This window comes from Filicampus tigris, chromosome 5 (assembly GCF_054856515.1).
Source record: "Filicampus tigris isolate MCC_2025a chromosome 5, RoL_Ftig_1.0, whole genome shotgun sequence".
Lineage (NCBI taxonomy): Eukaryota > Metazoa > Chordata > Actinopteri > Syngnathiformes > Syngnathidae > Filicampus > Filicampus tigris.
The window spans coordinates 19,430,553-19,443,823 of record NC_141221.1 but is presented as its reverse complement, the minus strand read 5'-3'; the positions used below and the strand labels follow the sequence as shown (position 1 = coordinate 19,443,823).

The 13,271-nt window shown below is 41.3% G+C and overlaps 1 protein-coding gene across 1 annotated transcript; it reads left to right on the top strand.

The window, feature by feature from the left end:
* Positions 1 to 11,735: 11,735 nt before the first annotated feature.
* LOC147147690 (immediate early response gene 5-like protein) lies at positions 11,736 to 12,822 on the top strand. Its single transcript, XM_086031079.1, has one exon. The coding sequence runs from the start codon at positions 11,761 to 11,763 to the stop codon at positions 12,757 to 12,759; it is 999 nt and encodes a 332-aa protein (XP_085887205.1). The 5' UTR covers positions 11,736 to 11,760; the 3' UTR covers positions 12,760 to 12,822.
* Positions 12,823 to 13,271: the final 449 nt, after the last annotated feature.

Sequence of the window (13,271 nt, the reverse complement as noted above, 5' to 3'; positions counted from 1 at the left end):
TTGGTTGCCAGCCAATCGCAGGGCACACAGAGACAAACAAACATCCGCACTCACAATCACACCTAGGGGCAATTTAGAGTGTCCAATTAACCTAGCATGCATGTTTTTGGAATGTGGGAGGAGACCGGAGTAGGCCTTAAAATATTTATTTTTATTTTCAATTGAGTTCTACGGGTTAGAGGGCATATTACTGGGAGGCATTTGAATAGGGGTGTGTAGAGGCATTTGAATAGGGGTGTGTAGACTTTTTATATGTTAAGAACTAAGCGTACATGTTTTTTAAAAAAAATATTGTGAATCAAAGCAGTTAAAACTCAACCACTGCTATGACATACTATATATTTATGTCTTTTTAAGAATGCAGGAATTAAACCCTAGTGTGTGTGTGTGTGTGTATATATATATATATATATATATATATATATATATATATATATATATATATATATATATATATATATATATATATATATATATATATTCATATAATTTATTTATTTTATTTTTTTATGTATAAGTGTACCCCGACTACTCCTACTTGTGCAAGTTGTATCACAGCTGTAATACTGTAATTTGGAGATATCTGGTGGGAGACATTGTGTTCCTCCATACCCCTGCATTTCTGCATCTTTGTTATAGCAATTCTTTGCGTTTTCCACAATCCCCTTTCATGTTTCTTTCCTCACTGAAAGAGAACAACCACGGATGAAACGTAACATGCTGAAAGAAAGAGTCCATTTAAGTTAGTTTTTGGTCTTTGAGGGGGGGAAAGACTTGAAAGTGTTGCGCACCAAAAGTCGCAGCTTCAACTCCTATTTTACAAGCATACAAATCCACCACCCTCTACATTTGTACAACTGACGCCATTTCACAAATTCCAGACAACTGGCGCCTGACTTCTGCCTCCAAGAAGGGCATGATGAATAGGACACACCCTTGGTATGCTAGTGAACGCTAGAATATAAGACACACTGCAGTGTTATAGCCCAGATTCATTACAGTCTGTAATCGTAGCTCGCAGCTCTTTTGAGTTTAGTTTTTCTTCGCTTTTCTCTCCCCGTTTCATGCTGCTCGCCTATTTTTAAAGCTTGAATTTGAGTGAAATGCACTCAGGCACCAGAAAGGCGAGCCACAGCTCTTTCCAGTGCTGGTTCCTGATCCACCCCTTTGTTGTGGTCTATGCATGCCTGCTCTAGTCACATGACTACGTTTCTATGGCAACTCGGGTTTGAGTAATCATTTGCGTTACGACCTTTATTCCCTTGAGGAAAGGGGAGGGGGAGGTTAGACTCAGCCTGTAGAAAGAGGGAGCAAGAGGGAAAAGGAAAGACAGGCAGAAGGGGAGCGGCGTTGAAGCGCACAGAAAGAAAATAGGCAAAAACAACGGCTGCAGCGGGAGAATGCGGTCTCTTCTTGCCTTTATGTTTTGTGTTTTATGTCGCTTTCTTCATACAGCATGCCAGATTCTACCTCAACACATTTGGCAATTGGAACTAAAGACAAAGAGCTGCCATTGAAAGAGGCTGTGCACCTCAGTTACGCCATAATGTCAGTGTGACTCACTGGGCGACGTTTGAGTTGGAGAGGCAGCAGGCATGTATGTTTCATAAGGCGAAAACGCACGCGTACGCGCGCGCGCGCGCACGCACACACACATACACGTCCCCTCCACTTCTTCTCAGAGGAAAAGCAGCACTGTGCCACATGTGCAAGTCTCAGCAGAAACAGATTCTGTATATTCCTGTTCCTAGCTCTCCCGGCGGTGTTGTCATGGTTACCGAGCTAGTCCACCAAGGCAAGCTCTCTCTTGCTCTCTCTGTCTTTCCTCTCTAGCTCTCCTTTCTCTCTCTCCCTGTTCACTGTGGGGTGATTCAACCCATCAGTTGGGTTGTGTCACCGCCTAGGTGAAGTTTCAAGCTCCAACATCTCTTAAATTTCAGTTTGGGCTTGTGGGTTTTGAAACAAAATAATATTTTGGGGAGGAGGGGGTGTTTTCCAGTACTGGGGGTGAGGTGGGCTTGTCTGAAGGGGCTGATGATAGACATTGTGGTTGTAACGCGGATGTGCTCATGTGGCGGAGGTGGTGGTGCTGGCTGCTTCCAGGTGCCTGTGACTGGGGCTGAATATGAATTAAGGGCCCTGGTTCTCCAGAGATGGCAGTTGGGGAGAGAGCAGCTCAAACCAGAGACCAGAGGAGTCTGGCTGGTTGAGAGGCCCCCACAAGCTGCTGACAGGAGCTGGAGCTAGCCATCACGTTAATTAGCGTTTTTTTTTTTTTTTTCCCTTACTCCAACAGCATCGAATAGGGGGAGTGGGTCAGAGGGATGTGGGGGTGGTATATGACTCATAGACACTGTATGGTTTATTCATGATGGAGGAAGGGGTGTGTGTGCGAGAGAGAGGGAGGGAGAGAGAACATTTGATTTGCACACAGTCCTGCGTACGTGTGTGTGCGCGCTGCTTTGGTAGATTACTGATTGGCACCAAGCCAAGGTATTATTATGGTTTGAATTTAATAACAGCCATGTGAGAAAGTTCATATGAGTGTTCGCTTTATATAGTTTCAAGTTATACACCAAAAAAAACGTCTGAATTTGTTTCCTCTGCATAGGTGATTGGTGAATTCAAAAACTGATGCTAAGGCAAGGGTGATCCTACACAGAATATTGGAGAAATTTGTGCTGTGCAGTTATCAATGTAGTTCATGTTCGCACAGTGAGACGATGTGATTGATCCGAGGCTCTTGCGTCCTGTCCGGGAATCAGCAGACTGATGAAATGGGCCGTAGGTGCCGCTCTCGTAGGTGACCTGACCTTGTCGTCTCTGCCTCGGCCCCTGACAGTGATCCTTCCCCCCTGAGGGATGCAAGGGGTCAATAGTTTTGTCTTTGACTCAAACCAATCACCCCGGATTTCCCATCCAAGTCCAGCACAAAGTGAAGATCCTAAGCGCCACATAGAGCATTCACCAAAAAGGCATCTTCTCTTCAGTTGCTTGCCTTTGCTTTGTTCTTTATGTCAAAGCCTGCTCTTTGCAGGCTCATAGATTTGTTTGTGTGTGTGCAAAGAGGGTGTATGGGGAGGTTACATTACAGCTGTACTACATTCTAATTGTCTCTTCTTATCATTAGTGACAAGCATGACCTCTGTTATTGGCATATCTGCATTCTGCCTGCACTGCAGAGCCTCCATCCACCACACTACGCGCTGCATTTTTCTCCCAGGAGCGGCAGGGCCCATGCCTCATAAATACAAACACAATCTCTCCTACACCTCCTGACTGCAGGACAGGACTCCACACATATCTGCCCGTGGAGCGGAGCCCATTTGCATACATATTAAAGTGACGCCTCAGAAAAAAGGAAGAGAGAGAAAGAAGGGGAGGGGGTGGCAGGGAGGGGAAGAGAGAGAGAGAGAGAGAGAGCGGGTATATGCAAACAAGGCTTTCATCTAATATGCAAGAACCGGCATTGCTCTGGCATAAATCTGCATTTCAGCTCCGGCAAAGAGTGCAGTGCCTATTTGACAATGAATGAGCCTGGAATGGCTGACAGATGCAAAGGGAACACTGCGCCCCTCAGAGGCCTGGCCGATTGATCAGAATGCCGTGTCGCATATAGCTGTAACTATGTGGTTTTAACAATAGAACAATAGGTTAAACCTATCTATGAGATGACAAAGACTAAATTATGGATAGGAGTGTTTTTGACCTTTTTCTGGTTAAGGTTGGTGTGGGTCAAACTTAAAGGTGTCCCTTTTTTGTCACGGTATTTATTCTCAGGAGGTACACCTTTAGGTACACCTTGCAAATGTGATTTTCAATGAAATCTACATATATCGGCACAATTTAGGAACATCAAATAGAAGAACTAAAGTTTCACTTTATACGTTGTAGATTATTTGATTTGACACCACATCATTTACAGCTGGGTTCCATTAGATTGGGCGGGTGCATTTAATATTGTGTTTTTTTAGTGTCCTGTACTTTGTATATGAATTAGGGCAAGCAAAATATAAGGAACGTTGGCCAGCATCACCAATGCCAGCCTCCCAAATCGCTTTTTTTTTTCAAATTTAGTAACCTTTCAGATGAAAAAAAAACAAAAACAAAAAAAAAAATCATTAGAGTGGCTGTCTTGCAGTGGTCTGATTTCCGGCCCGACTTCAGCAGCCAACCCCCCTACTCCACACCTGTCAAAGTGTTCTTGAGAAAGACACCAAAGCCCCTGAAGTAGTACAGTTGCAATGCAGTTGCAAATGCAGTTTTTGTTGGATCAATGGTGTCAAACTCAAGGCCTAGGGGCCAGATCTGGCCCGCCACATTATTTTATGTTGCCCACAAAAGCAAATTATGTGCATCGACTTCATGCCTCATGCTAAAATACCAAAATTGTCTGCACTTTTAAAAATGTTGATATAGTGCAAGCATTTTTTGTTACCAATCCCCCGTTTAAAATAAATGTAATTAATGAATTAATAAGTCAAGGATAAGATCATTTAGGTAGACCTGAATTTTAACTTTCTGTTCCAGCATGACTGTGCCCCAATGCTGAGAGCAAGATCCTTAAAGGCTTGGTTAGGTGAGTTAGCTGAAGAAAAACTCCTCACAGAATCCTGACCTAAACCGTTAACAAACCTGTCTGTGATGAACGAAAAATGGAACTAGAGAACTAGAAATGAACTAAGTTTGGGAGCTGGAAATTCCTATGCAAACTCCAAAAATCCATTATAGTATTGCTGAACTGTAAATACCACTTTTAAGGTTTAGCATGATCATCTTGTTGGATTCTTCAAAGTCTGTGCTGCCTATATAAAAAACAAAATGTTCACAAGCTAAACTAGAGCACTAGTAAAACTTTACTTACTTTTCTTCAGAAACTGGAGTGCTGCCATGAGCACTGGGTTTCCCCTAACTCTGACTATTTCATGTTGGACACCCTTGAACTCCCTTTTCCTGTTTTCCTGCCTGAGCATGTCGCACTGAAACACGCCATTCTGTCTGCACAGGTGATCTTACGTACGGGAAATGGAAACTCTGAATGTGCTTTGGGATGTGTTTCTTGCTTGTGTGCGGGGGTGTGTGTGCGTGTGTGTGTGTGTGTGGTGTCCAAACACGCATGTGTAAAGCGTGCTGGGATACGGCGCAGGCCCGAAACAGGATATGTTGGGAATAACACAAAGCTAAAAAAAAAAAGAAAAAGAAAAAAAGAAAGAAAGTCACATGATCCGAAACACAGAGTTGATTTATTTGGATTCAGAAAGAATCTTTTGCATGTGGTTTGGAGGAGAGAATGTTTTCCTCCATTGCTCTCAGTGTGCTCAGACACAACACATGGAAACATTTTCCGAGAGGCCACTGCTCTGTGAGTGAAGGGGGAAAAAAAGCTTGAGACCTTTTATTTCTCCTCCCACTTTTCATAGTGATTAAATTGCATACATGTGCTTGCCATATGTAGACATAACTATACTCAATGTATATTTGTAATCCCCTCTGGCTTGGAAGAGAAATTCCTAGATACGTTAAAAGTTAAAAACAGAATATGTACCGAGGACTGGGCTCTTCACTCTGAATGTGCGGCAGGGATTTATCAATAAACACCTAATTTACAGCCTCGATTTCAGCGTGTAACAAATAGACTTCCACTCAAATGAGACAGTTGCATGTCTGCTCTATTGTCTGCCATAAATATGCTGGAAGGGTTGGTTAAATATTGATAACACCAATTTTCCGCCTACCCCACACACCCTCTCTCCATCACATACGTACATACACGCATGCACACCCCCACACACGTCACACACCCATCACACACACATACCAAACCCCTCCCTCTTTCTCTCCTTCTATCTCGCGGTTATTTCACCCTCACAGTAACCTTGCTTATGCATATTGCATATGTAAATAACGCAACCAACCTCTGAAGTAATCGGGTGCATCCTTTACAGAGCGGCATATTCCAGCTCGATGTTCGAGAGTCGGAAGACTGGTGCGTTTTGTTAGCAGACGTTGTTTTCTTTAACGGCTCATTCAACTCAATTACAGCTCATTTGTTGAACTGTAAAACAGTGGGATTTTTTTTCACTCACCAATTTCAAATAGATCCATAGTCATTTCAGTTGCAAATCAGGTTTGTGTAAATGATTCATTTAGAATCAAGTACTTTGATTTAAAATCATTAAACATTTTGTCAATGAATTGCAAAAAGTGTACAGTACTTCGAATATGGTCAAATTTATCAGTATATCTGTAGTGTCTGTAAAGAGCCATACTGTATTCTCTTATGATATTAAACAGGGTTTTTAGTGCATTCAGTTTTGTTTGCATGACTTTCCTGGTTTAAATGTTTAAGAACATAAACAAATTTAAAGCTAGGGCAAAGATAACCTAAGTAAACAAAAAAATGTTGATTTAAATGGTAATATGATTTATAAGAATAAAATTATTAAAAGCTACCTGACTCTGTTAGGAAAATACTTGCCTGCCTTAAATCATGAATTTACTATGGCTATCCATCCATCCATTATCCAATCCGCTTATCCTCGCAAGGGTCGTGGGCGCGCTGCAGCCTATCACAAACGTCTTTGGGCAGCAGGCGGGGGACACCCTGAACTGCTTGCCAGCCAATTGCATGGCACACATAGACAAACAGCCATTCACACTCACAATCACACCTAGGGACAATTTAGAGTGTTCCATTAACCTACCATGCATGTTTTTGGAAGGTGGGAGGAAACCGGAGTACGCGGAGAAAACCCACGCTGGCACGGGCAGAACATACAAACTCCACACAGGAAGGCCGATACCGGATTCGAACCTACAACCTCTGCACTGTGAGGCGGATGTGCTAACTTGTCGTCCACCATTCCGCCCTTACTGTGGCTAATCAAAATGTTCAGTTAATTTTCTTTGACCACACCCAACCCTGATTACCTCCAGACTTGTTCAATCAAGAAATCACCTATGTAGAACCTGTCTGACAAAATGAAATTGGCCAAAAGATCTCAAAAAGCTGTAGCAAAATGCCATGACCCAAAGAATTTTTTTTTCTCCCTTAATAATAAAAACCTTAATTTAAGAACTGCATTTTGTGTTTGCTTGTATTGACCTTGATTCATTTTTAAATGTAACTATGGGAAACATTATGTGTTTAAGTGTGTACTTAACATCTGTTTCCATCAAATACAATCACATACAATTGTTTTGATTTTATATTTTGGATTGTGATATTATCTATTACTGGACGCTGGAAATTACCCTTCCCTTTAGGTGGTTGGTACACCTAATAGTCGTTGAGCACATAACAGGAATAGATTAGCAAATTGTCATATGTTATTGCAAATGCTGATACTTTTGCTTTTTCAAATTAAATTGAGGAGAAGTCTTTTTATTTGTGACAACATATTTTAAATAGCTCACATTGTATCTATTTCACTTTTTGGTTCAGCTCTGACTGCTTCAAAAAATACAAGCTGCAGGGTCTCATTCTGATGAGTTTATGTTTGTAGTTTTACTTTGTGATATTTTCAAATTTATATTGATTTAACAATATGTTTATCACAATTGTGAGGAATGACTAACACTAGCACTGATGTCTTACACCACGGGTGGCAAAATCCAGTCCTCAAGAGCCAAAATCCAGCCTGTTTTAGGTTTATCCCTACGGCAACACACCTGTTTCAAATGATCAGCTCATCAGCATGATTTTCAAAAGTCTGATAATGATCCTGATAATTTGAATCAGGTGTGTTGCCGTAGGGATAAACCTAAAACAGGCTGGATTGTGGCTCTTGAGGACCGGACTTGGCCACCCCTGTTTTACACAAATAAATACTACGTTGCAATAGTGTAGTACCTTGATTAGAATGACTAGGTGCAAAAAATGAGAAACTATTGGTGTGATTCAGTGCAGTTTTTTACAGCTGCAAGGTACAACCACATTAATAAACCTTCAGTAAAATCACTATCAAATTAATTATCTCATTCAAATCTCAGCAGTATCTTCGTAAAGCACAATTTTCACACAATTTTAGTATTTAAACTCATTACATTGTGCTGGTGTGAAGTGCACAGTGTGTGTATATAAACATTTAGTTTTCTGTTCTTAGTACAGTAATTCACTTTTGATCTTTTGACATTATGTAGATTATGAATCATAGAAAGCATTCTGCAAAAGGATTTGAGTTTATGCTGGCAGGCCCTTCATGTTACTCTGTCAAACTGTACTGTGCTGTGTACTGTACATTTGTTTACATGGTAACTTTGACTGCATCACATTGTCTTTAGCACTGGTATCCTAAATACAAGAATGTAGATGTTGAAACGGTGGCCATTTACTCAGCCCCAACCGAATGCCATCCTTGTGTAATATCATTAAAGATGTGTGCTAAATTAAGCTAATTTGCCCACTAATACTTTTTCATGAAGTGCTGAACCAACCATTCAATACCATGCCACACGTTGGTGTCAATCTGCTATGTGCATTTTAAATTAGATTTCTGCGAGAGCACATACATGCCAGGTTCCTGTTGACACTATTATCAGAGCATGATAACCGTAATAGCGGCTGTCCCCCTCGTTCACCTTTTTTGGCAGCAAATCAAAGTAATATCCAGGTGTTCCGTATGATGTCAGCCATCTGCATGTGCACACAAACAGATGTGGGATGACGGATAATATCTCTACTAAGAGCGTTTACCGCACACCTCCAAGTTATGTTACAGGGTTTCTATTATCAGAGGCAATCCTAATGACATCATTGACAGCTTCAGACTGTACAGTCATGATTTACTTTGTAATTTACTAAGCCTATGCTGTAAGGTACATGTACGGACAATCACTAAGAATACAAAAGGTGCACTTGTACAGTGTAAGACACTCATGTTAACAGCTGTATCACAAATGTTGCTCCTCCCATTGAACTAATTCAGAACGAAAATATCAGAAAGACCTCTCAGGGAAAATTTAGTGCAGTTTCTCACACCGCTTATAGACTTTAACCACTAAAATAAGCAACAATATTAAGTGCATTCATTTTTTGGGATGTTTTGTGCAAAAGTCTCAATGGCATCTCGGGAATCTTAGCACCTAAACAGCTTTAATTCTGACCTCAATTCGACTTGATTAAAACAAATAATTTATAAATACACTGCTAGTAACTGGTGGACTGCCTCACTTGACTGGCAAATGTCAGTGCAATTGCAATTGTTTGTCTCGACAATTTACTGTATGTGCCCTATGATTGACTGGTGACCAGTCCAGGGTGTTGTCAGCCTTTTGCCAGGTGTGTGATCCTGAAGTGGGATAAATGGTCATGAAGATGGATGAATAGATAAAGACCTCTAGTCATTCCTGCTTTCTTCTTTTGTTCCAATATATTTACTGTACTCTACTAAATGATATTGCACAACTACTGTATACCACAGTATATATAAACTATACTATACTATACTATACTATACTATACTATACTATACTATACTATACTATGCTATACTATACTATGCAACCACTACAGTATCCTGTTTAGACCATCAAATTAAAATGTAATCAAAACAAGAATTTTGCCTTAATGAGTTGCTAATACTTTAATGAGTTACTAATACATTAAGGCAACACTGTTGTAACATCCTCAAGAGAAAAACTTGAACGTGTTTTTTCATCCAGATAGTTCGAAACATGCATTAGCTAGAAATAAACAACCGCACAAGCCAGATCCTATGGACATGCATAACGAGTGACCCAAGCAGTTAAGGGTTCAGTACCCTGCTCAAGGGCACCTTTGCTGTTTTTCTTGGGAAGTAAAGTGGTGTCTCTGCAGCCAGAAGCATGCATTCAGCATCAGTAATGGGACTGATCTTAACCAGCCACTCTCTATTCTGTACTAGGCAAATCTGCACTGCATTCTGCTCTATCCAGCACTACCACGGCTACTATTTGTATTGTTCAATTTAGTCAATGGTATTTGAGTACAGTATATCACATAATAGAGTGTCAAGATGCTGCTTAAGTAGTCAACATTAATAGTCCACAATCAGATCCAATATTATAGATGTGGCTTTTACAAGGATCATTTTACTGATTTAGCAAAACGTTATAACTGCAGTAGTAGTTTACAGTGCTGTACAACTGCACTGCATCATATGGAGCAAAGCTGGGTCTAGACAGGCATGTATGAGAGGCAGCCACAAATCTTGAAGAGGCATTGTGCTCCAGCACCTTTTACCAGGTCTAACTGACAAATCCACTCACTTGGATGCAGGTACACTAAACAAGTGCCTTGTAAAGCACTCTGCTCTCAAATGCTCGGCACATTATTTTATTGTGGTTATTGTTGTTAGAGTAACCATGTATGAACTTGGGTTAGGTTTAGTTGCACAGTATGTTGCCAGTTCTACCCTCAACCTAAACTGACTGCACTTTGTCAGGCCTCTAACCTGAGACCTTCTCAACTTGGGTGTCCCTATGAAGACTAGCTTTGTGGGGGCCAGACCCCCTCTTCCCCCTGCCTAGACCTTGCCCTAATATGAGAGGTGTTTTTAATACAGTATACTGATACCCCCCGACCCCCTCCCAACAACATGAGACGAGCAAATTATTCAAACATAAATAAGTTGCAGGGCAATTTACAGTACATCAATGACATTAATAAGAAGTTTATGGTTCAATAAATAATCCCCTGAAATTGTCAATCAGAAGTGACTATTACCTTATTCTGCTACGGGTCTATAAATCACTGAATGCTTCGGGTCCTGAATACATTAAAGAGTTGCTGATTGAATATATAAGCCCAGTAGAGCTCTGAAAACTGCAGACTGGAGTCAATTAGTGGAGCCCAGAGTTCAAAGCAAAGATGGTGAAGCTTCATTTAGCTGTTATTCTGCACACAAACGGAATAAACTACCAACAAAAGTGAAGTCAGCCCCAATTGTGGATGCTTTTAATTCCAGGTTAAAAAGCTTGCTGTTTTCTCATTCCTTTGATGAAGGTCTTCTAAACGTTTTTAAATAATCCAGACTCCACTTCTTGATTATTTTAGAAACATACTCAAGTTTTTTCTTTACTTTACTTTAAATTTTTTTAAAGGCTTCTGTTAATGTGTTGCCTTGTGTATGAAATGTGTATAAAGCTGCCTTGCCTTATAAAGGCAGCATTCTTTTTATACATCGATTGTATTGGATCTCATTATGAAAGTGTACCTAATGAAGTCTCTTCTTCTCTACGCGTGAGATGTGGTTCTCGTTTTCATCTCATTTTCCTCTAATAATATTCTGAAACAGTATTGTGTTGTGCTACTATGGTTATGGTTAGTGTAGTGTATGTTATGCAATCCTGCACTACTATACAATTTCATTTACTGTATGGAGTAGATTATACTGTACCATACAAAACTTGTACTCTATAATGCTATATTGTTTCTCCATTGCAACTTACTCTATATACTACTTCATCCAAACAGTAATAAAGTAGTTAACAGTAGTAAATCTGTGTGTATGTCTTTATATAGCCTGTTGTGTTCTATCTGACCATGCACTAAAGTCGGGTGACTGTTGCCGCACTAAGATTTAAAAAGCGTTGCCGCACTAAGATTTAAAAAGTGAAATGCAGCATGGCTTATATGTGCATTCTGAATGAGGCATGTAGTGATATTTGCGTATAACAGAAGCACCACCTCCCTCCCATTGGACAGTGCCTGTGTGAGGGCGTGGCAAGGAAACATGAGAGTTGCAAACCCGTGCCCTTAGTGAGTAGACATGGAGCGCCATGTACATGGTCTACTCGAACCAAACGGGAGTCTCAACTAGAAACCTTGCCATTTCTTCTGCTAAAAAGGCCAATCGTTTGAAAGACCGGAGGAGAAGAGTGGTCCTGTTGAGGATGGAGTGTGCTTTTGACGCACAGAATCTGATCTCCATTTCTTTGAGGAAAATCCAGAGCTCCAGGACGCAGCGAGGAGGCATCAAGCTCCATAAGAACTTACTGGTAACGTACGTGCTGAGAAACGCGAGGCAGTTTTATATGAGCAAGAACTTGTCGCCGACGCCAAGGACGCAGCAGTACGAGGATGTCGCCGCAGCCCGAGAGACGCAAGGATACCTCGAATTGACCGGGAGTTGCTTTACGGAGTTGGCCAATGACTTCTACTGCAACTTTGGCGGGGTGGACTCGGACACTTGGCACTGCGGAGCGCCCCAGCACCAGTCCAGTTGCCAGTCTGCAGATGTGGCACACCAAGACGCATCGGCGTGCGCAATGGTTCCTCCAAGTGACTCTGACCTCATGGTGTCGGAAAGCTTTTGGACTTGTGCGGACAAATCCGCCTGGGAGTCACACGCCCCAAGCACACAAGTCAACCACAAGACTGTCCTGGACCTGGACACTCATGTGGTGACTACGGTCACCAACGGATACTTCCACTCGGACTGTTGCGCGCAGCCAAAACAATCTCAGGGCGCGCAGTGCTACGCCAAAAAGAGACGGATGGACACTAGTTATCATATTGTTGAGCCAGAGTTCTATTTGTCTGACTTTGGGCCGGTGCCGTGTAAACGGCTGAGGACTGATGAAGATGCACATTCAGACTCAGAACCGTTGGACTCCAACATCTCCAACCTGATCTCGGTGTTGGGTTCAGGTGGACTATCTGAGTTTGTGAGTTGGCAGCACACGGACCTGGAGCAAATATTCGCCTCGCAAACTATTAGTTTAAAACACACATTGTTAACAGGCAGTGGTTGGACGCGAGCAATCGAAGCATTTTGATTTGTATGATTGTAGATGTTTGCCTTTTTATTTCATTGTTTTCTAATAAAAGATGTCATCACTGAAAAAGCTTCTTCTTCTGCTCTGTTATTGAAAGATTTCACATGCCTTTTAAGATAAACAAATGAATGTTCCAATTGACAGACCTCCTGGTTAATAAATGGCATCCATACACCAGGAAATCATTATTATATTCATTTATTAAAATCATGAAGATGAAGTCCCCATATTGCTGGTGTGTTCTAGAAGAGTTGCAAAGTCTCTGGGTTGTTTACTGGCGAGGGGGTTTAATGCGGGATTCTTTGCAGCGACGCTGGAAGAGCTCCGCCATGTGGCCAGTATGGAGATGTGCATGCTCACGAACCACGTAGGTGTGCAGTGTTATTTTATAAATATCCAGTAATATCTGTCCTTGAGCATACTTACATGTATTTAAAGCACAGTTATTGATACAATCACACTACTGACATTGGTTAAAAGCTTCGGCATTCTTCATGATGGGTGAAAAAAAC